This window comes from Oncorhynchus mykiss, chromosome 14 (assembly GCF_013265735.2).
Source record: "Oncorhynchus mykiss isolate Arlee chromosome 14, USDA_OmykA_1.1, whole genome shotgun sequence".
Taxonomy (NCBI): Eukaryota; Metazoa; Chordata; class Actinopteri; order Salmoniformes; family Salmonidae; genus Oncorhynchus; species Oncorhynchus mykiss.
Genome location: NC_048578.1, coordinates 19,263,269 through 19,288,271, shown reverse-complemented (window position 1 = coordinate 19,288,271; position 25,003 = coordinate 19,263,269). Strand labels below are relative to the sequence as shown.

Below are 25,003 nucleotides of genomic sequence, written 5' to 3'. Positions count from 1 at the left end.
TTTAAAGATTGTATAGGCCACAGGAGGTTTGTCGCACCTTTATTGGGGAGGACAGGCTTGTGGTAATGACGAGCGGAATAGGTGAGATGGTATCGAAAACATGGTTTCCTTGAGTCCATTCCAGCCGTTATTATGAGCCGTCCTCCCCTCAACAGCCTCCACTGGTATAAGATTTAAGTAACCTAACGTAGCATGGGTTAAAGAAACACCTGAAACTAGATCCCCTACGTACTGGTCTTGACCAGAAGAAAAACTATAGGGAGGTTGTCTTCCGCACTGTTCAACCAATCCAGTAAATGTGGAGGAGGAGTTGAGATGGAGTGTTGCCATGTTAATTTCCAAAAGCAGAAGTCGCGTCAGACTCTTTCCATTTCCCCTGAAAACCAGAACATCCGGTGGTTGGGGACTCAGAGGCTAAGGTGTAAGCAACATGGCAGATTTCCCACCATCAGAAACCTTTCCAATCCTCTCTGATTAACACACTCACCAATGTCAGATCAGTGATTACTACAAGAAAGGAAGGAAAGAATTATGCATTTTCAAAGTATTCAAACAAAGCATATGTCTTACACTATGTATACAAAAGTATATGGACATCCCTTCAAATTAGTGGATTCGGCTACTTCAGCCGCAACCGTTGCTGACAGGTGTATAAAATCGAGCACACAGCCATGCAATCTCGATAGACAAACATTGGCAGTTAAATGGCCTTACTGAAGAGCTCAGTGACTTTCAGTATGCCCCGAGGATGGCACCTTTCCATCAAGTCAGTTCGTCAAATTTCTGCCCTGCTAGAGCTCCCCTGGTTAACTGTAAATGCGAAGTGGAAACATTTAGGCGCAAAAACGGCTCAGCCGCGAGGTGGTACGCCACACAAGCTCACAGAACGGGACCGTTGAGTGCTGAAGCGCAAAGCGTGTAAAAAATATTCTGTCCTCGGTTGCAACACTCACTACCGAGTTACAAACTGTCTCTGGAACAACGTCAGCACAAGAACTGTTCGTCGGGAGCTCCATGAAATGGGTTTCCATGGCCCGAGCAGCCGCACACAAGCCTCGGTTAGCCATGCACAATGCCAAGCGTCGGCTGGAGTGGTGTAAAGCTCGCTGTCATCGGACTGCGGAGCAGTGAAAACAAGTTCTCTGTAGTGATGAATCACGGTTCACCATCTAGCAGTCTGACAGACAAATCGGGGTTTGGCAGATGCACAAATGCGTAGTGCCAACTGTACAGTTTGAGGAGGAAGAATAATGGTCTGGGGCTGTTTTTCATGGTTCGGGCTAGGCCCCTTAGTTCCAGTGAAGCAAAATGTTAGCGCTACAACATACAATGACATTCCAGACAATTCTGTGCTTCAAACTTTGTGGCAACAGTTTGGGGAAAGCCCTTTCCTGTTTCAGCATGACAATTCCCCCATGCACAAAGCGAGGTCCATACATAAACGGTTTGTCGAGATCAGTGTGGAAGAATTTGACTGGCATGCACAGAATCCTGACCTCAACCCCATCGAATACCTTTGGGATGAATTGGAACACCCATAATTTTGGAATGAGATGTTCTACGAGCAGGTGTCCACATACTTTTGGTCATGTAGTGTACTTTTCTTCCTCCTTCCTCTCCCTTCTCTCTCTCCTCTCTCACTCTTCCCCCTGCAGTGTGGGGTCTGTAAGGGACAGCTGGGTGACACCACCACGGGGACAGACGTGAGGATCCGGAACGGCCTCCTCAACTGCCACCAGTGCTACATCCGCTCCCGCTGTGAGTCACACAAAATCACATCCCTGTATTGTGTACCCAATTGCCTCAAGAAATACATGTATTTTTCCTTAATCCCATTAAATATGATAATCGACTATTAGAGAATTTACAGTTGTCCTTATTGTTTTGTTGCTCTATTTTCAGCAGCCGGCCAGCCAACCACATTGTGACAACGTTGGGTCAATGGAAAGCACACAGAGAAATTGTCTCCCTTCTTCCTACTTCTCCATATAATCAACATGTGTGGAATGTGTCTTGTCTGTCAATGCCTATGTGGGGATTTTCGCAATGTCTGCCAATCACATCCTATCGGGTTTATTGAAATGGTCCAAATAATGCCTGACATTGGAAAGTTGTGTGTACATAGAATATTAGTCCGACTGATCATAGTCAGCCTATTGATTCTATTGGCTATGTATGATCACAGCTCAGAGGTTCTCACTTCCTCGTATCCATATGCACCCACAAGCCCTCGAGAGGATGGTGGACATTTTGAATCTGAGCTCTGATACTGTAAATATGGTGTATACAGTATAACAGCCTCCATCACTTCAAAACAGTATAGGAAACTCATGAAAACACTAATGCAATGAAGTCTAACCAACAAATTTGGCACTTAGACAAAATATTTGTTTGTAAAGTATACCCTTTATTTGAATTGAATTATTCTCTGGTATCCAGGTTGTTAGATAGGCCTTATTAGTCTTTAGTTTGTAACTTAAGCTTCTAATTTGGTTGCTAGAGAAGGTTGTCATGATTTCCAATAAAAGTTTCAAGTGTATTCCATTTTGCCAACTTGAGATCTGTAGGAGTTTTTCTCAATGGTCAACTAAAGGCTTAGAGAAGCCTACTTTGTTCCTCCCGATTTTCACTTAAACCACAATTAACCCAAACTCTGGTTTAAATTCTGAAAGTTAAATTGTTTAGCTAACTATCTTCTTTCCAGGCAGCTTCAACACTGTCTTATCGTTTATTTCTTCCGTATTGCTTTAGTAGCCTACTGGATACAAAAAAATACTGTGCTGTCACTAGGCTATAGGCCTACATACATTACAGTAACTTTGCACGTCGGCCTGACAACGTTATCCTTTTCTCTCTTTCTTTGCTAAAAAAAAATGTCCGCTCACAAAGTTTGATGTACTTGATTTTAAAGCAATAACGCGAACTGATGCATGTAAACTGATTGTGGAGGTAAACAACCATCATGGATTCATGCTACTGTACTAGACCATTCCGTAAACTCTTAACCGGTTCTCTTTAGGAATTTCAGGCTTGGAATGACATGAAACGTGCCTTAGGTAAACAGGTGATTGCACATTCAAGGGAAGGGAACCCAACAATGGTGTCCACTTAAAGGAAAACTCCACCCAAAAACTGTCTTTTGATATTTATTTCATTAGTCCATTGATGATATAGTCTCAACTTGATTATTGACAAGAAAAACATGATCAAGAATATCACTTAAAATACAGAAATCAGCAATAGGCATCATATAGGGATTATTTCTGTATTGTGTATGTTACATGTCTTTTAAAACTTATTTGCTAACAAGCAAAACATTTTGAGACTATATCAACAATAGACTAATGAAACAAATGGCAAAGTTTTGTTTTTGGATGGAGTTTTCCTTTAAGTGTGATGGGGTAGGATGGGAGATTTTTGTCCAAAATGCAGGAGAAACTGCACGAGAGCTTAACACCCCACCAATTTGTTTTGTTGATATTCCCCTTTATTTTTTTACTCATGTCACAATCTACCAAACCTTGTTTTCTCATGATTTCATGATTTGCAGTGTCTTTCCAGTTTCAAAACGGAATCCAAAATATATCTAGGATATATCGTTGACATATTTAATAGCAGCCTTTCCCAACAAAAAATAGGATGACCATTGATTTTTTTTTATTATTGTGTATCTGAATGTTTTGAGATTATGACTCTATATAGGCCTCTCTATGCCCTGTTGACAGTGATGACGATTTTGGTCAGCAATAAAAACCCATTTTCAACAACAAAAATATAAATTAAGCATACTTGTTGCGTTGTGAAATTATGGCTAAAATGTTCTTACCAGCAGGTGCACTTGATTAACATTTGGCTGCTAAAGATACCAGTGCCAGCAGTTTGAACGTCATTGTGAAATTATAGGCTACTATGGAGCAATTTCAGTGCCAAAAGAAATTGTATTTGAATTTCTGAATTTCGAATTTGTATTAGGATTTTGAATTTGATTGTAATACTTTTGAATTTGTAATTGTTGAATTCAGCTTTAGCTAATTGGGCTAACATAGTCTTGTGACATGTAGGAGACCTTGTTCAAACCCACTCAGTCACAAGAGCAAGATTTAATAGGGAGTGGAAAGGCTATCCTTAGAAGGGCTATGACAGGACTATTCAACTATATTCTTATGGGGGCCAAATTGAGTTTTTTGTGACACTCTTCTAACTCCGATTGTTGTCGTCATAGAAGGGAACAGAAGGCTCCAGAGAGTCTTCGCTTTCAGGAATGGGGTCATAATAGCTCATAGCCAAGACGGTTCAAAAGTTGGCGCTAAATTCATAGGAAGAAAATAAATTCAACATGTCACATTGGCTTCAGAAACTGCATGAAGTTTATGTTTTACAGAGTGAGCATTTGATTATCTGTTCTCTACCTTCCTGGTTGGCAAAGTACCAGGATGTTGTCTCAGGTTTTGAATCTGAATTTAGAGAGCTGAAGTTGAATATATGAAACTTTGATTAACTTGAAATGATGGTTTGTAAACTTGATTCACAGACAATGAATGCAATACTTACCATAAGTTAAATTTATGAATTCAGTGATTCAATTCATGCATTACAAATTTAAAATATTGGAATTCAAATAAAATGTCTGTTGGCACTGAAATCGCTCCATAGGTTACCAGTGGTGGATATAATGTATGTTCAAGTGCTATCTTTAAATAAATCCATAGCCTACTCTGTCAGACATATGATCCATTCTCAACTTGTAGCTTACAGCTTTCCCTGTTTCGTCTGAGTTTATTTTTCTGATATAGTCCTACCATATTTTTAGGCTTCAGATCTGATTGTCTTTTTACTTTTACTTAGGAAATTAATACATCTCAGCTGATACTCTGCAGGGGGGCGTCTTTGTGTCAGAAATATCGATACCGTCTTAGCTGGATGAATAGTTTGGGAATGATACTTTACGTCTAAGTTCTGTATTTATTGTAATATTCACCTGAACATTACCCGAAGAAAGATAAATGTGATGTTCAAATGCATTGGCTTTATAGCATACTGTATGTTTATAAATAAAATGTAACAAATGAATGAATGAGCTTGTCCGTGTCTTTCTGTAGTTATAAGATAATGAAATAATGTGGGGCACCTGCATGTAGTCAACTCGGCTCAATTCGGCCCTATGCCTTTTTGCTGCGACGAGGATGAAAGCAAAAAGATCAGTATTTTTTCTGGATTTAGCCAGCTAAAGGCAGACAGAGAATGGGAAAGGCTAACCACGACTGTTTCGAAGTTGAAGCCTACATGGTATTACTGCTGAACAGTCAGCCCTTTGAAAGTAACCCTGATCCCCTAGCCAGCGTTCTGTCGCAAGCCGCTATCCATGGTGCTGAAGTAAATTCCCCAAAAAAGGTGTATCTCAGTGTAGGTGACTTGAATAATAGAGGTACATAGTAATACATTATAGAATCAATGACAATAGCTTTTAAAGAATGTGATACATTTCTGAGAACCAAATCTGACATGGATTGGGGAATCAGAAGAGAATAGTAATTTGTGCGAATTTGGTTAACCGTTTTACATCTAATTCATGCAGAATGGTAGCTTAGCCTGTTTGTACCTTTTGTCTAAAGATCAACAAAGAAAAACATGACAAACAACTTTGATTATTTTTATCAACAACCATTTCAATGGTACACCTGGAAAACTATGTGCACATGTAGAAATATTTCCTTAAATATAAGCATTCATTACCTACATATAAATAACTTTCAAATCCTGGACAAAACGTGTTACATTATGCTCACAAAATGGGGGGAAATTATTATAAAATCGGACAAAAAAGACATGCAAATAATAGTGAAATAACACTGTTTGCATACATTCCCTTTTTTTACCCAAAATAAATTCGCCAGTGGTAACTTTGTAAAACGTCAAAAAGACTTCGTGATTCTAAAGGGACTGGGTAGTATGGCCTATGGTCAACTATAGGATAGATACAATAATACATATTAACACTATACAATTGAGCCACAAAAACACAGCTGTAGAAAGACTCACAATACAATTACATATTCCTGTCAACAGTGAACTTTTGTACTTTGTGCCTTTTTTGAAGAAATAAGGGTGTTCATTTGATGTCAACAATTGAAATAAACGAAATTCTTCACGAGCCCTGAAACAGTGGTGTATAGGCTACTTACACTTAGTAAGTTGCATCAGGAAATGAACAAAATAGTCTCTCGTTCGATAATCAACAGAGACATTCCATATATCGAAGATCTTCAGTCAAATCCGAATGTTGGCTACTTAAACAAAACAAGCAGTTGTACAGTGTCTGACATTTTGATGACATCTGGTCGTATGATGGGACACTGCTTATGACTCACAGCAGTTTGTGGTTACTTGAACCAGACCACTATAAGTGCAGAATGACCATAATACTGGACGATAACCGAAAAGGAAGGACTGAGGCAAAAAAATCTAAGTAGTCATCTTCATCTTTTTACAACTGCGGTTATGATAGGCCTATCAGTGTCCTTCAGTCTTTCTTGTAACATCCCTCATTTCACGACTCAACACTCCTCAGTCACCTGTTTGATTTTGTCAGTGGGTCTCCGCTGTATTAGAACATGCTGGTCTTTACTAATGTAGCTTTGGCTCCATTCTGTCTTTGCAAAGAGGACAGTACGCTGGCGAACGGTCCACCCAATGAGTCCGGGATGGAGGTGATGGTACCTGGTGCAGAAGCCCAGCCTTGACTCGGTGTGTTTCCACACATGCCGGGAGCCACCGACGTCTTCACTTGGTCCACTTGTCCGTTTCCGCTGGAAACGTTGACCTGGCCACCGGTTGGACTGGGCCCACCGCAGTTAGAGGTTGGGACAGAGTTGGGCCCCGGTCCTCCCGTGCTGTCAGGGTCGGTAGATTTGGCCTCTTTACTGTCTTCTTCCCTAGAGTCAGACTTCTTCCCGGAGCCGTTCTTGGCAGCGGCAGCGGCAGCAGCGGCCGCGCGCTCTTGCTTACGGAATTTGGCGCGTCGGTTTTGGAACCACACCTAGAAAACGAAAAACGGGTTCATTAGACTAAATAGTCCTACTGTATGTGTAAATGACTGAAATTAGTCATGCTGTCAATATTAGACATTGACCGTCGGAAAACAACTCTCATGTGTAATTATTCACACATAATCAAACAACAGTGTAAGCCTATGAGTTCTGTAGAGGCCTAATGTTGGTGAAAGTATTTTTAAACCATATAAATGTTTCAAAACCCCACAATAATAGTAGAGAACCTTGTTCTTAATGACTCGAGTTTGGAAAAGACGGTACACTTTGACGAGGTGATAGCATAGCCTACCTGCACTCTGGCTTCAGTCAAATCGATTTTGAGCGCCAGCTCTTCACGTGTGTAGATATCTGGATAGTGGGTCTCAGCAAAAACCCTCTCCAGCTCCTTGAGCTGTGCGCTGGTAAAAGTGGTCCGAATGCGCCTCTGCTTTCTTTTCTCGTTCAGTCCGCCATGATCCGTAAAGAGTTTGTAAGGAACTGCGGGAATAAAATGTAAACGTTAAACGTATTTGCAATGGCAATAGCTGTAGAGTAATATTAACAAAGTTGTCAGATAAAAATCTATCCGAATTAAGAATGATTATGTTGGAAATCGAGTTATGTTGTTATTATATTCTATAATCTGTTAGAATACTTGTGGATTAGTGTTAAAATGAGACCAGTGATGTACTGTAATGTGGTTAACTGTAATGATAAACAAATCTTTGCTTTGATATTGGGGTTCAAGTTTGGAAACTTGTCATAATGTTGCCATCCGTACCGGTTGTCGCTACTGTAACTCCAATTATGTGTCAATAATGAGCTTAGATCTTTGGTTATCTAATTATTTGAAGCTTTATATCTCATCGCAAAGTAAATAAATTATGCCTATCATTTTGGCAGCTTAAGATAATGTTGTTGGCGGTTTGGGTGTGACTGGGATAGTGTAACCCCATAACTGAATTACCGCTTGCCTGCAATCGCTTCTAACGTGATAAATTCTTTCATTTGTGTAAGCAAATTTCGTTTGGTAAATACTAAACACATTTCCATTTTCAAATGCAATCAAGGCGTCCTATATACCCGGGTAGAGACCGGGGAGTGGTGAATAAAGTTGGCGGTTGCTTACCTGCGGCGTATGGGCTGCTTTGGTGGTCCCGCAGTGTCCCCAGACTGCAAGAACCCGGCGTAAGAGACGGGCAGCCGGAGGTAGCCCCAAACGTGGTCCTGATCGGATTGTACTGAAACCCACTGGCTTGACTGCACGAGCTGAAGTCCGCATAGGCTGATGCCAAGCTCGATGTGTCCATCCCGGCCATACATGATTCGTAGGCAGAGGAATTTAGGTAAGAATACTCCATTTTATACATTTGAAAAGGCTCAGTGGATAAAGAAAGCAGCACTTCCAAGGGAAAAAAAATCGAAACTTCAAATTTGATTACAAAAACAATGATAATGACGCGAGATGAGAAGGGGAGAATTGACTTGCTTGGATTTGACTGTTTTGGAAAGAGGCTAGACCGTGGGTAGATGTGCACTGCTCGGCGCCTGCTCCAAAACTGGCCTCCTTTATAGAAGCTTCGCCCTGTTTTATGAAAAGCCCTCTAAGAGCCGCCTAGCCTCAGGTCTCTAGAGCATATAGTCCTCATAATAAACTTGGCTCTTTCCTCTTGGACAATGGCAAAGCGTTTGGTCTTATTGCTAGCGCTTTTACATGACAATAACTCATCAGTCTATTGGGCTGGCACTGGGGGCCCGCACTGTCCAACCTCCCTATCATTGATCCCCTGCATCTCTAATTAGAATTTAATACCACACCATTATGCGCCAAGCCCCCCCCACCCCCTCCCCCCCCCCCCTCCCCGCGCGCCATCCACCCTCCTCTCGAACCACCGTCTTGCTCTTTAATTCAATCACACCACTTGGAAATAATGAAAGTTGGGTGACGATTCTCCCTGATCCAATTTTCCCCAAGCTTTTAAGCCTTTTAACCAACAGTATACCTTAGGCAGAATTTCTGATAGTATTCCCTCTCTCTTTTTGCCTTTGCACTCTTTCTTGGCTTGAAGTGCGGATCATTACGCATGATGTAACATTATTACAGAAGTGTGGATTGTATTTTTTTTTAAATTATTATTATTATTATTATTATTGTTACTACTATTATTGGGCTATTGTTGTTATTTTGCCCTGCCACCGTCCAACCCTAATCCTAACCCGGCCATCGTCTAACCCTGCCGACGTTAATGTCTCTTGTTGTCTCAACAAACTAAATGCAAGCAGTCTAAATGAAAACCAGAATGGTAGGCCTGTAATGTTACACGTTTTAAATGCACATGATTGGATATAGGCTATTTCTATAGGAGATAATGGATGGGTATAGGATATTCCTATAGAACAATTATGATATATTATTTCAATTCCGTAAGGTAAAGCCACAGAATACGTTTTATCTGGAGGGTGGGGGTGTAATTCGTTTTATCGCATTAATTATTCTCTTCATTTAGCCAATAGCTTATTTCTAATGAAAGTAACTAAGTCGTGAGCAAGTCATCGGACCTTTTAGGCTGATATTAGGCTAATTTGTAATTGGTAAGGTGTTTACCCGATCCTGTTGTTCTATCATTGGATCAAGAGCCTGCATGTCGACGTTTCTGTTTAGTCCACACACTATTTCTCAAAACGCATTCTTGCCTTTCTAAAAAAAAAAATGCTGTGTAGCAACATTTAATTTGTTGCGCAATGTTTATTTTTCTTCCACTAAAATAGTATCTAACGGGAGTGTATCAAAATTGTGTCTGTCTAGGCACAATTATATTTTCCGTATCAATTGAAATGGATGTCCGCTGTGAGGCTATGAAAAATAAATTGACATGTTTTACACATATATATATATATATATATAGGGTTAGTCAACTCAAAAGAGCCCCTATAAGATTGTCAATTTTAGGGTTAGACTATCATTCAAAGTATTTATCTCCGTTTTTTTTACCATGAAAATTAAATGAAGGCATCGGCCAAAATGGATCTTTCATTCCTTGAAATAAACGGACAAATGAGTCAGAAAGACTTAGCAACAAAAAGTCAAATAACTACCCGTTTGACCCTTTGTTGATGTCTCTAGAAAAGAAAGTAGGCCCATGCATTTCTTTCTGAAGTTCAAAACAGGAGATGAAAGGTGCATTAAACTACAAAAATGGGTATAACATAACATTGAAGATGTTATGCTAATAAAGTCCTATGCAATCCATTATTTTTTTCCACAATTGCTGAAGCGTTTCAGTGTCTTTCCCTCTGTTCTTTACGCGTTACCCATTCAATGATGAACGACAATAAAAAGTTCATTCTTTCTTGACACAACCTAGACCCTTTTATGTAAATGGTTTCTCTTTCTTTTTCATTCTACACGAGAGTTGTGACTAAAAGTTGTAGCCTACCAAATGGTTAATTTGATTATTGAAACCAAAGACCAACTGGTTCACCGGCCTCCCTCCACGCGTCTGGCACCGCAAAAGAAGCCATCTCTAGGAATTAATCTAATAGCTGACAAAGAACCGAGAAGTCCTTTCTGATATTTTGCCGAGGCAAATAGAATTATAGCTTTTGCCATCCGTTTCTCTCATTCAAACGGCTCTTTATTCGACCGGCCTATAGTCCACCATAGTCCACCAACCACTGAAACGCCCTCCTTTATATTTCCAACGTCTCCCTTTATTCTATCAACTGGTTTCCAAATCTGTTGGGCGGAATTAAATGTCAGAGTTAAAACCTTTGATATTTTGATTAGAGAATGTTAAGCCCGTCCTCACTCACTACATTTGTAAGACACACCCACAGGCACACACACACCGGCCTATACACACACAGGCCTATAGGCTACACACACGTTTTCAAATAGGCCGTAACTAAATTAAATAAGATTCGAAGTGGCTGGAGTAAAATTACGCATTACACTTTCGGCATTATGATGCTAACAAGTCAATATATGATCTCCCACTTGAAATTAAGCACCATCTGAAAACAAATATCACAAGTGCATGGATTCCGTGATTTACAGTATCTTAATGGCTATTTAATAAAAGTGAACCTGCGGTTAATTTGTGACACATAAATAGCAGCGACCATATGCTATCACTTAAATAAATCAGGACAAATGCGATGCGTGCGAGACCCTACATTTTCATTTGCAAGTGCCACACAATAGCCGGAGACATTTAAAAGGCGGAGAAGGAACTCCTCTCCTTTTAGTGTGCGCTATCGTTGCTCAGCGATATGGGAATGCGGGTCGACAGGAGGACAAAACAGAGGAACAAAATGCCATTGTCTGTGGATGGATTGGAGGTATCACACTCACAAAAAGGGGAAACACAGAGGGGGATGTAGACATTGGGATGGGAGGAACCTCTGTCACATTGAACATAATGTCTTACTCGGGCTGAGGAAAACGTACCGCTATCAAAACGGTTATTAATAAGGGCGTATGTGTTTGAGGAGGGGTCGAATCACAACCCTAAGGCAATGTTGATGACAAAGCGCAACATAAAATATTCATTTGGCTTGTTCTCCTGACAATTTCGTCTGATATCTTAATTTGATATTGAGATTAGAAAGGCCTATACTCAAGTGCTAAGGGAAAAGAAAACGCACAGCACCAAAGATCAAATAAAAGAATATGGGCTCAGAATTGTTTACAATTTTACCACTGTGCAATGCAGTGCCCGTGGAGGCTTGAAGTATTTTTCAAGTGCAAAATGTAGCAATCACACTAATCTCGTATAATAAAGGAATTATGGGCGAATTGAATTAATATGTGAATGTTTTTCGATAGCAAATCTATAGCAATATGGAAAATATTTGGCACATCAGAATTCCTTATTAGACCGAGCCTATTTCCCCCCCCCCCCCCCCCCCCCCCTTTATTTCCTACATCCATAGACACAACATCTGAACTGACATTATTTCCAATGTCAAAATAATGCTTTTATAGGCCTACAAGTCAAGAGACTGCGACGAAGATGCTGATGTAAGAATGTGATTTTAGGATGTTCCAGCGAAAAAGGATCTGTGGCACGTCACTAGGCTCATCACGTTTCCACTTGCACAGATGAAAAGTGACATCTGGGGAAGAGATGCATTCGATTAGAAGAGCGCGGGCCCACTTTTTCGATATATGCTCGAAGAGTTTCACACACACAAAAACGTGTGGTGTACTGTCCTGAAGACAAGAACAGGGTGGGCACTTTGTCGTCGAAGACCTCAGGAAGAGTAGCTGCTACTTTCGCAACAGCTAATGGCGATCCTAATAAAATACCAAAATAACCTGGTATTTTGATAACTATTGTTATTTTGCAATTAGTTGTGGGAGGCATGATGCATAGTGATGCCGATATGGTGAAATATAGGATATGTTGATGACGATAATAGTGTGTGGTGATGATAATAGTGATGATTATGTTGAGCATCAATCAGCCATCTTCGTTCGTGAGTTGATCAAAGCAAGTTTATATGATCCAATTGCAAGATATAGCATATAATATTCTCTATGAGGTTATCCATATCTTCCAGAGTCAAGCTTTGGCTGACTGACGGCCACTTGCCTGGGTCGAAGGCTTGTGGTCTGTCTGCCCTCCCCGGGTTGCTCCTCTGCATATGAGGCCCACGTGACTAAGATACCAGCGACTAGACTAGCATAAACATCTTATTCCACAGGATAAGATTAGCAAATACATTGCCCTCAAACGCGGCCCAGGCACGAGCGAGAGCTAGGATAAGAATCAATTACTAAATTACTCCAACCTCTAAATCGACATTAACGGAGAGGAATGCCATCGTCCGGCTTGAAATAAGATTATGAAAAGATGTGATCATTAAATCTCTTGCCAGTGTTCAAGAATTTGATTAATAAACTCGTCCAAAATGAGATGGTATTAAATTCTTATCGGAGTCCCTTGTCATCATTTCGTCTCGTTCTGTTTAACATTGGTCAATGGCCTTCATGCGATTTCCATCTGTAAATAAACTTAGTGAATCCTCCCCTCCTCGAGACATTGTTTACTTGTTAATTTATCGCGGTTTGGCGGATATGACTGCATGCCTACTCCATGAGATAAAATCGGGAAATATAAAATATAGTCCACAGTTTTATGATAAGATGCATTCATGTATTTTGGCTTATTTGTTTGTTTTATTTATTTTATAAAAACAAATATAATGTATTTGATAGCCTACCGATTTAGCCTACCAATTTATTTCACGCATTTTACGCATATAGCCTGTGTGTTTGTTCAACGTTTTTCACATGTAAACCCCAAATGTACTTTTGGGAACTACTTCAACTCAAGCTGTCAAAGCCTAGTTGTCTGTTTATTTCTCCCCTAAGTAGCCGGGTGGGGTCGTCATGTGTCAGGCAGGGGCGGGCAAGGAGAGGGCATATTTTATTTAGCATAGACTATACTGGCATTATTCCCCCCACATTAGCAATTGACAATTATTAGCTCCAGTCTCATAAATCAGCTGCGTGGAGCGTTATTATTGTTGAATTGAATGGCTGTTGGTGAAGTGAGGGTCAGTGTCATTAACTATCCCCCCGAATCCCAGCGCGTTCCTCCCCCGGCCCCCTGAAGGCATTTGGGGCTCAATACAAGGCAAAGACCTGCTGGCTAATATCGCCCTGTGGTCGGGCTAAAAGCTTAATCACACATGCATTAGCAAGAGACAGCGGGCCATTGTGTACACGTAGGTTTACTGGAATTAAGCGATTAATGGCCGTCTAGGGCGACAGGGCACCGCATCGAGAATGATGGAGCGCTTTTTAATGTTAAAAACAAAAATTGGCCTATGAGAGAGCGGATGTCGCGCTGTCTGGTGGGGCGTCAAGGGGAGCGGCAATTACAGTAAAACGACTCTTCCAATCCATCATAAAACGTCAAGGTCATTGTGAAATTATATTGATTATTGTATCCCAGTGCATTGTAATGTTTTTTGCTTTGCTCTTATAACTATTCCAAAGATACACACATGTAAACACCTGCCATGCATCACAAAAGCTTACCCATTTGTTTCGCCTCAAGCAGTAGACCTCTTTGTTTTCATTCTTTTCAGGTTTGATGGCTTAACTTGTAACTTCTGCATTACAGTTATGTTTGTATGAGACATCCCTTTAGGCTAATTATTATACTGGCCCCTTATGAATGAATCATTATGAATAATTCAAAATTAGCCCAAAAGAGGAAAGTGTTAATATAATTAATTAGTCAGGCTATAATATCCCGGCAACATAATTCTTGAATAAAAATGATATCTATTCACATTCTGCAACTCCTACAATATGTCATGCACATATGTTTTTCGGATATTGCTATAGGGCCAAATGTTGAATTTATTACAATAATATATTCAACAAATTTGTCTTATATTCCACATTCCACAAATTGCTTTAATTTATATTGGTAATTAACTTGCATATTGCTAAATTGTTGAATCTAAGGTTTCAGCCTGCAGAAGGTATCTATTTTCACAAAGAAGCTTGACTGGGTAACCTATCCAGTCTATCACGTAAAATACTGTAATCTTCTAGTGCGTTTATTTATTTCCACTTCATTTAACCATAACTACATTCTGGAACTCAAAACCTCAGCTGAGGCATCACTCCCCCAAAAACACAAACTGGGTTTCCAGGATAAGTCCAAAACCACATTTTTCTTGCACTGCAGGTTCAGGTTCATACTCAATAAAACAATATAGTTTGAACCAGAATAAATTCTACTGCATATTAATATACACATTTTCTCACTGTTGTTTTAAAAATGTATCCTTAACACAATTATGACTGGTTTTGATTGAATAGTGCCTTCAATTCCCACAGCCGCCAGCCAATCGTAGTGCGTGTTGATCAATCAACGCTAATTTGATTGGATGTAATCCTTAAAGAATAGCCAGATGGACCAATCGGATGCAGTCTGCCTGGCTGAGCCGCTGATTCACTTCCTGTTCCCAGAAGGCCCCTCTCAGTAAGCAGAAATCGCTCCTGTACTTCCCTCTCCCAGCCTCCCATGAGATAGTGTGACGTGTGTGACAAATTGCTGGATGTGCAGTTTTCTGAAGCGAAACCAACATGCCTCTCATCATCATAGAACGCAAATTTGATCAGAACACACCCAGAATCCCCAAGCTATCTGATGATGAATTGGTGTATCAGAGATTATGTTTATGCATCAGGCACGACTCTCACTGGTAAGTGAGAGTAAATTGCCTCTCAGCCAACCATCTGGCTTGGGATTCCACAGGGGTGAGTACCCGGTCCACTCATCTTGTTAATTGAGGAACATTTCCAAAGAATATACTTAAAGAAGACAGAGGTTATCTTATATCTGGTGTTGTTCAGATATACCCACCCAACTTTTGCTCACAGAAAGTCCACTTCAGAGAATAAATAGACAAGGTATTGACTTAAAATCATTATGGAACCAAATCCAGAATACACAGGTGCTTTCCAGAACCGGCTTCTACTGTTTGGTATTCACATTGTCCTATACACCAAGACAATTTGTTGAGTAAGCACAATAGTGCAGGCAAAATAGATTTCTTATCCAACTGGTTTTGCAATTACAGGAGAGTTTTGATCTATTAAAGCTCAAACTATAGAATACCTAGGATCTTTTATACAATACATGGCCGATGGTATGTGGACACCCACTTCAAATGAGTGGGTTTTGCTATTTCAGCCACACCCATTGTTGCAATCTCAATAGACAAACATTGGCAGTAGAATGGCCCATGCTGAAGAGCTCAGTAACTTTCAACGTGGCACCGTCATAGGATGCCACCTTTCCAACAAGTCAGTTTGTCAAATCTCTGCCCTGCTAGAGCTGTCCAGGTCAACTGTAAGTGCTGTTATTGTGAAGTGGAAACATCTAGGAGCAACAACAACTCAGCCGCAAAGTAGTAGGCCACATAGGCTTGCAGAATGGGACCACCGAGTGCTGAAGCACGTAGCTTGTAAAAATCTTCTGTCCTCGGTTGCAACACTCACTAGCAAGTTCCAAACTGCCTCTGGAAGCAACGTCAGCACAATAACTGTTAGTCGGGAGCTTTATGAAATGGATTTCCATGGACGTGCAGCCGCACACAAGCCTAAGATCACCATGAGCAATGCCAAGCGTCGGCTAGAGTAGTGTAAAGCCCACCGCCATTGGACTCTGGAGCAGTGGAAACGCGTTCTATGGAGTGATTAATTATGCTCTACCATCTGGAAGGCCGACAGATGGATCTGGGTTTGGTGGATGCCAGGAGAACGCTACCTGCCTGAATGCATAGTGCCAACTGTAAATATTTTGGTGGAAGGGAATAATGGTCTGGGGCTGTATTTCATGGTTCGGCCTAGGTCCCTTAGCTCCAGTGAAGGGAAATTTTAACACTGCAGCATACAATGACATTCTAGATGATTCTGTGCTTCCAACTTTGTGGCAACAGTTTAGGGGAAGGTTTTTTCCTGTTTCAGCATAACAGTGCACCCGTGCACAAAGTGAAGTCCATTGTTTGTCGAGATCGGTGTGGAAGACCTTGACTGGCCACAGAGCGCTGACCTCAACCCCATCAAACACCTTTGGGATGAAATGGAACGCCGACAGGGAGCCAGGCCTAATCGCCCAACATCAGTGCCCTACCTCACTAATGCTTTTGTGGCTAAATGGAAGCAAGTCCCCGCAGTGACGTTTCAACATCTAGTGGAAAGCCTTCCCAGAAGAGTGGAGGCTGTTGTAGCAGCAATTGGGGGGACCAACTCCATGTTAATGCCCATCATTTTGGATTGAGATGTTCAAAGAGCAGGTGTACTTTTATATTGTAGCTACTATAATTGCAGCTATTATCACCTACTCATGTTTTTTTTAAATTTTATTTGATTTAACTAGTCTTTTAAGAACTAATTATTATTTACAATGACGGCCTTCCCCTGCCAAACCCTAACCCAGACGATGCTGGGCCAATTGTGTGCCACCCTATGGGACTCCCAATCATGGCCATTTGTGATACAGCCTGGAATTGAACCAGGGTCTGTAGTGATGCCTCTAATACAGAGATGCAGTGTCTTAAACCACTGCGCCACTCGGGAGCCTGGTGTGTTGTGCTCAAAAACGTTCTCTCATGCATTTTTTCCATTAACACAATGACCTCCCACGTTATGACCTGTGTAGGAGCTCATATGAACATCTTTTATATGACTTCAGCTACTGTATGTTGGCTTGGCTAGTGCTTGGTCTAAGATTTAACCAACACACAGAATGAAAACCAATATCCCTGGGGTGATATAAAGTATCACTCGGAAGACAGAGCAAAGCCTAAGAGTAGCAATAAAGCTAATGCAATAAAATAAAAAGATTTTCTGAATAAACGTGGGGTGGAAGCGATAGCCTGAAATCTCTATTTACAGACCCTGGGAAGAGGTGGCAGTATGATGAAACAAAATCCTGCAGCAAATTCATATCAGATTTTCTGAGGACGGATGCTAAAAACCTCCCAAAACCACCACTATATATGCTAGGGGAAATTGATAGGCTATTTATTCATCGCTGATACCGTGCTCAGGAAATCATGTTGGTTTTGATTCAAGTTTCAGCCTGCCCTGCAAAAACTTCAAACTATACAGTTGAAGTCGGAAGTTTACATACACTTAGGTTGGAGTCATTAAAACTCGTTTTTCAACCACTCCACAAATTTCTTGTTAACAAACTATAGTTTTGGCAAGTCGGTTAGGAGATCTACTTTGTGCATGATACAAGTAATTTTTCCAACAATTGTTTACAGACAGATTATTTCACCACATAATTCCAGTGGGTCAGAAGTTTACATACACTAAGTTGACTCTGCCTTTTAACCTTTTAAACAGCTTTGAAAATTCCAGAACATTATGTATTGGCTTTAGAAGCTTCTGATAGGCTAATTGACATCATTTGAGTGGATTGGAGGTGTACCTGTGGATGTATTTCAAGGCCTACCTTCAAACTCAGTACCTCTTTGCTTGACATCATGGGAAAATCAAAAGAAATCAGCCAAGATCTCAGAAAAAAAACTCTAGACCTCCACAAGTCTGGTTCATCCTTGGGAGCAATTTCCAAACGCCTGAAGGTACCATCATCTGTATAAACAATAGTACGCAAGTATAAACACCATGGGACCACGTAGCTGTCATACCGCTCAGGAAGGAGACGCGTTCTGTCTCCTCGAGATGAACGTACTTTGGTGCGAAATAGTTCAAAAACAATCCCAGAACAACAGCAAAGGACCTTGTGGAGATGCTGGAGGAAACAGGTACACATGTATCTATATCCACAGTATCTAAATCCATCTATATCCACAGTAAAATGAGTCCTAGTAAAATGAAGCCACTGCTCCAAAACCGCCATAAAAAAGCCAGACTATGGTTTGCAACTGCAAAGATCATACTTTTTGGAGAAACGTCCTCTGGTCTGATGAAACAAAAATAGAACTGTTTGGCCATAATGACCATCGTTATGTTGGGAGGAAAAAGGGCGGAGGCTTGCAAGCCGAAGAACACCGTCTCCACTGTAAAGCACGGAGGTGGCAGCATCATGTTGTGGCGGTGCTTTGCTGCAGGAGGGACTGGTGCACTTCACGAATAGATGGCATCATGAATGAGGAAAATCATGTGGATATATTGAAGCAACATCTCAAGACATCAGTCAGGAAGTTAAAGCTTGGTCGCAAATGAGTCTTCCAAATGGACAATGATCCCAAGCATACTTCCAAAGTTGTGGCAAAGTGGCTTAAGGACAACAAAGTCAAGGTATTGGAGTGGCCATCACAATGCCTTGACCTCGATCCTATAGAAAATTTGTGGGCAGAACTGAAAAAGTGTGTGCAAGTGAGGTCGTCAACAAACCTGACTCAGTTACACCAGCTCTGTCAGGAGGAATGGGCCAAAATTCACCCAACGTATTGTGGGAAGCTTGTGGAAGGCTATCCAAAATGTTTGACCCATGTTAAACAATTTAAAGGCAATGCTTCCAAATAATAATTGAGTGTATGTAAACTACTGACCCACTGGGAATGTGATGAAAGAAATAAAAGCTGAAATAAATAATTCTCTCTACTATTATTCTGACATTTCACATTCTTAAAATAAAGTGGTGATCCTAACTGACCTAAGACAGGGAATCTTTACTAGGATTAAATGTCAGGAATTGTGAAAAACTGAGTTTAAATGTATTTGGCTAAGGTGTATGTAAACCTCTGACTTCAACTGTATATCATAGAAATATTTTCACACCTAATTGAAAGTCAAAGTGCTTGGAAACGTATAGAATTCTTTTGTAAAAATGAAACTCTTGCACACTGGCGGGACAACCCTGTATATGGTCAGTGCCAAAAAGGTGGTTTAAAGTGGCAATCTGCAGGTGCTACATACATTTTCCGATTTAGAAATTAATGATATGTACCCATTGTTTCTTAAAGAGTATAACTTATGCCTAAGGAAGTTAGTTCAACTGTCGTACCCAATCAGAACCCAAAATATGTGTTTTTAGTTAACACAGTAAATGTAAACAAACACTGCGCAGATTACTTTAAATGGGAAATCCATAATAAATTCATGGAGCAAGTGTGCAGGAGTTTAAAGTGAGCAGAATATATACAATTATAAGATTGAGGTGTAGTCATACTCTAAGGATCAGTAAAGAGACTTCAATATACCTGCCCACCATTAGGCCTATAAACACAATTTCCCCTCGCAATATTTGTCTTTCCTCTCCTTCCCCCTATGTCCATGTTTGTGCGACCGACGTGCTTCTATCCCTTGAATCTGAATCATGTGGGACGGAGCACTAGTTGGCCACGTGGAGGCAGATTGATGTCATTGTCTCGGCACACTGACCTTTGCTGTAATACCCACGGCAGACATCGCAAACTCTCACATCAATTTAGCCCAATTGGATGTGGCATGTCTTGGCTAACTCGATTTGTCGAAAATGCACCTGTCTCTGCCTTCTCTCCCTATAGATTTCGCTGAAGTGGGGGTGGGAAGAGGATGGTGGGGGTGGGGGGAGGAGTAGAGGAGGGGAAGGAGGATTGGAGTGGAGCTGCTGCCTGGATGTAGCTCTTCACCCCCTCCACCGCTTCCTCCATCTCTCTGCAGTAGAACACCCGCGTGTGTCTTCCCTTTCCAAGGTCTGGCCAGAGCGTCTCCGAGCAGCAGAAGGAAAGCCATTAGATAATCTGATTAGGGAAACGTTAAAGGGGATGTGGATTTAAACAGGGAGGAGAAGAAGAAGGGAGAAAAAGTTTTAGGTGTTATTAAGGTTGTTCATATCTCATGTGGTGTGTGTGTGTGTGTGTTTGTGTGTGTGTGTGTGTGCGTGCGTGCGTAATAGAGAGAGATATCAAAGGAGAAAGGGTATTGATGGTGTGTGTTTGACTATTGATAGGCTATATGTGCGTGCATGCCTTTGTGTGCATGCCTGTGTGTGTGCGTGCATGTGTGTCGGTGCCTGTGTGTATCTGCATACCTGTGTGTGTGTGTGTGTGTGTGTGTGTGTGTGTGTGTGTGTGTGTGTGTGTGTGTGTGTGTGTGTGTGTGTGCGTGTGCGTGTGGGTGTGTGTGTATGTGCATGGGAATGTGTGAGTGCATGTGTTTGTGTGTGTGTTATGCAAAACAGTGTGAGCTTTCAGAGATGAATAATCTACAATGGGTTATGAGCATTAGGTAATGATGTTCATGCAGTGAGGTGAGTGATGAGCACTAACACAGTACGCCGAGGCCCTCCGTATGTGTACACATAGGCATACATACACACCGATAAACATCTCTAACACCCACAATTGATCACACAAACATGCACATATACACAACAGATGTTGAGATAACAGTCATATCTGTTGGCCTTATAGATTTGCACTGCAGGGATATTGACAAACAGGCATTAGTCACGTGTGTAGATACAAACCTCCATTTTTTACTTTAACATTCACTTCCAGTTTTCTCAACCGCGTACATGCATTTAGAATTTCGTGCAGTAGTATTTACTGATTGTCGGAAACAGGGAACACAATGATTGGATGTTCTGTAAATGCATTTGAATATTTGATGATTGCTGTTCTTCTATTGATAAGTTTCAACACAGACCAAAAATTGCTTGTACGTGAGAAAAAAAGACCATTGCATACCAACATGTCAGTATTGCTCATATCAATCAACTGATGTACCACTGCAGTCTTCACCTTACTAATATTAAATTGTGAATCAAGCTTCATATTGGTATGAGAATAATCAATCAATACATTTTTACTGTCCCTAGAGGGAAATTTGGTTTGCAAGCAGGGTAACAGGATAAACCACACACAATCCATCCACAATACAAATGTTAAAACCAGCCCACAAAGTACACACCACATTATACATCACAACATCATCATACAGCATTTACTGATGTTGGTTCAGTCGTTCATTGATTTGTCACCCAATTTGACAAATTTAGACTAAACACTGTCTGTTCTCAACCTTCCTGCAGTTACAATGGATGTTACTGTGGAGAGAGTAAAGTAAAGCTGTGTCCTCAGTCGTCCCCTCGAAGTTCAACTGAGTGTGTGAGAGAGGTTAAGTTATAGCTCCAGTGGCACCACCATGCCTTCAGCTTTGCCCCCTGTCTATTGCAGCCATAGCCAGACATTGGGGGTCAATGTCCCCATCATCCCTGTGAGTGCCCTAAGGCACAAGACAACGTCATCATTATAACAGAATGGTCTATGATCCATTCCTCAACTGACCCCCCCCAACACTATGTAGTCCCCATCGTGGGTCCACACAGCCACACAGTGAGTGACCTGTTCCAACAATCCCCCCCCCCCCCTCAGAACCCCAGACTGACAGAGTGGCCCCCACCTCTCACCCCCACCATCCCCTCTTCCCTTCTTCCCTTACCCCCAACACAAATGCTGAGGCATCACAGTTCCTGAGCACACAGTCCTGTCCTATAGCCCCCCCTGACCCCCCGGTGTCCCCCATTATAGGCCAGTCAGAAAGCTTTTAGGGGTCCGGTAATTCTGAAAGATTGATGGCGTAAAATGGGGTGGAGGAAGAAGAGCAGGTGGTTAAGAAGAAAACGTCCTGCTTAATGGGTTACGAGGAATGTAATTCAATAATTATGAAAAGTAACTCAGGAAGGCAGGGATGGATGGTTTGTGGATTCGGGAGTGTTCAGAGCGTTAGGGGTGTTGTACGCATGCCAGGGCCCTTCACTTCCTTCTCCCTAATGGTTATGTCAGACTAACTTCCTGATTCCTGCTATGACAGCTTGGATGTACAGCAGCCAATAAACGTATTGCAAACTGATGGTTATTTGATAGATGGAGGATTGATAATGCTCTTTTAGCATCCATAAAGTTGCTGTAAAATGTATTAGGAAAAATAGCTGCTATATTTAGTCCAATAGGACCAGAGAGCAGTTGGTGAAACATATAGCGTGTTTTAAGAAAATAATATTTTAATTTATGCTTAGGTTTTTCCAACTGTGCCAAAGTCCAGTATTGGAATGAACCCCCCCACAAAAACATAACAAAACCTAGAACCACAAAGTGAAAGAATGTTTCTTACAATATCACTTGTTTTGACATGTGCGTTAGTGGTTTTTTTAATGTTTACATTTTGAGTCGAATTCTCCGTCCTTGTAGTTAAAACGTCATCAATGTACAGACAATAACCTGAACAATGATGGCAGTGATTGTGCAGAAACTCTTGATTTCCACTTGTTATCTAGCTAGACTATGAAAAATAGATATGAAAACATACAGGTTTTCTGATGTTTGCAAACTAGACTATTTTGATCACTTCTTCAGCCAAACAGAATGATCAACAGTGTCAAACACCTTTTGACAGGTCAATAAACAAGGCAGCACAGCTAGTTGTAGCATCCAACGCATTGACAAGATTGTTAACAACTAGCGTGGTTGCTGTGGTACTGCTATGCCCAGGCCTAAACCATGATTGGTTTATATTAAGCACACAATTATCAGATAAAACGAAGAAAGGTGTACATTAACCAAGGATTCAAGAATCTTAGCTATAGAAGGTAGTCTTGAAATGGGGTGATACTTAACAAGACCATTTGTATTCCCACCCTTATGGAGTGGCAGCACAAATATGCAGATTTCTATGCTTTGGAAGTTTTTGTCTAATGTTAGCAAAGCATCCAGGACTTATTCATCAGTGAATTTCCCAAAAATACAATTCTTGACTGGCATTTACAGTATCATTAAATAGATTTTCACCATCAACATCCAAACTACTCTTTCAAGAGCTGGTTTTGAAAAATATTCAAATACTGTATATAGCCCGCAGAGATAAAATGGGGATTAAATGCATTAATGATATCAATTTTGTCAGTAATAGGGCCAGGATCTAAATTAATTTATTGGGGGCGAGAAGAGGAGACACAATCCTTCAGTGACATAACAGCTTCTCAAAATGTAGCTGGGTTCCCTGTACATTCAGATAGTGAATTAACATAATAATCAGATTTAGCTTTTTTAACTAGTTTTACACACAGATTTAACGATCGCCTGATAGACTGCCAATCTGAGACAGAGTCTGTGAATCAAACTACCCTAGCTCCAGGTATTTCGGACTTCCACCAATCTAACCATGGAGCTTCCCATAATAATGGTTGATGGCTGTTGTCCATTTCGAGCCGGAGCCCTCAGCCCAACCATAGCCCTACCCGATATGAAAACATATAGGTAATGTGATGTTTGCTAACTAGACTAGGAAACAAAGATATGAAAACATACAGGTTGTGTGATGTTCTATGTTAATAAATATCTTCAACATACTGTAATGTCTAAAAAAGCTTTCTCTTCTATCCATCCACTCGTTTTGTCTTCCAGCTTTTTATCTAACTCTCCCTTCCAATACCCAGGGTCTATTCTGTTCTATGCCTGTCTTCTTACTTTCCCTCTGCAAGATGTATTGATCATTTCCAGCAAAAATACAATTTCAGTTTATTCTACAGAGCAAAAAATCCAATAGTGCAGTCTTCAATTCAATTGTGTTTTACCAGAGTGGAGAACAATAAACAGTGAAAGGACCCAGCTCCAGACATTCAACATGAGATTATTGTTCAAAAGAGACCTGATACAATTACAGGAAGCAATAGATGATAATTACATCACAACATGATCTCTCCTATATTCATCTGTTATGCATTGCAGTAAAGTTGAAATGTGGCAAGTACAGCATGACAGGGCAGAAACCAAGCCTTTTGTGAAGGTTGGCAGGTATTGAAGCAAGGTTATGGAACTCCAATACATACATTTAAAATGAAGCTACCTATTTTGGGACAAACTGGTGTCTGAGAACTATTACAGTTAAAGTCGGAAATGTACATACACCTTAGCCAAATACATTTAAACTCAGTTTTTCACAATGCCTGACATTTAATCCCATTAAAAATTCCCTGTCTTAGGTCAGTTAGGATCACCACTTTATTTTAAGAATGTGAAATGTCAGAATAATAGCAGAGAGAATGATTGATTTCAGCTTTTATTCCTTCTATCACCTTCCCAGTGGGTCAGAAGTTTACATACACTCAATTAGTATTTTGTAGCATTGCCTTTAAACTGTTTAACTTGGGTCAAATGTTTCGGGTAGCCTTCCACAAGCTTCCCACAATACGTTGGGTGAATTTTGGCCCAATCCTTGCTCGCACACGCTTTTTCAGTTCAGCCCACAAATGTTCTATAGGATTGAGGTCAGGGCTTTATGATGGCCACTCCAATACCATGACTTTGTTGTCCTTAAGCCATTTTGCCACAACTTTGGAAGTATGCTTGGGGTCATTGTCCATTTGGAAGACTCATTTGCAACCAAGCTTTAACTTCCTGACTGATGTCTTGAGATGTTGCTTCAATATATCCACATCATTTTCCTCATTCCTGATGCCACCTATTTTGTGAAGTGCACCAGTCCC

The 25,003-nt window shown here is 40.8% G+C and overlaps 2 protein-coding genes across 8 annotated transcripts in view; one reads left to right on the top strand and one right to left on the bottom strand.

Annotated features, from left to right (window-relative positions):
- Positions 1-5,074, top strand: part of limch1b (LIM and calponin homology domains 1b) — a 145,848-nt gene extending 140,774 nt beyond the window's left edge. For 6 of the 7 annotated variants that reach the window (XM_036943114.1, XM_036943110.1, XM_036943113.1 and 3 more), the window contains 2 exons: positions 1,656-1,758; positions 1,903-5,074. In XM_036943114.1, coding sequence (XP_036799009.1) covers positions 1,656-1,758; positions 1,903-1,928 — 129 coding nt within the window. In that variant the 3' untranslated portion in view covers positions 1,929-5,074. The remainder of the gene's footprint in view (positions 1-1,655; positions 1,759-1,902) is intronic. The other variant, XM_036943111.1, reaches the window with a different exon arrangement.
- Positions 5,075-5,636: 562 nt separating this feature from the next.
- On the bottom strand, positions 5,637-8,665 carry phox2bb (paired like homeobox 2Bb). The gene is made up of 3 exons (XM_021561445.2): positions 8,158-8,665; positions 7,339-7,526; positions 5,637-7,036 (listed from the first exon to the last, which is right to left on the bottom strand). Exons 1-3 carry the CDS (start codon positions 8,396-8,398, stop codon positions 6,605-6,607), a joined length of 861 nt encoding a protein of 286 aa, XP_021417120.1. The 5' UTR covers positions 8,399-8,665; the 3' UTR covers positions 5,637-6,604.
- Positions 8,666-25,003: the final 16,338 nt, after the last annotated feature.

Coding starts and splice junctions, on each gene's coding strand:
- phox2bb (XM_021561445.2), bottom strand. CDS start 8,398: ATGTATAAAATGGAGTATTCTTACCTAAATTCCTCTGCCTACGAATCA. Junction 7,527..8,157: donor AAGCAGCCCATACGCCGCAG/GTAAGCAACCGC, acceptor TTATTCCCGCAG/TTCCTTACAAACTCTTTACG. Junction 7,037..7,338: donor TGACTGAAGCCAGAGTGCAG/GTAGGCTATGCT, acceptor TTCGTTTTCTAG/GTGTGGTTCCAAAACCGACG.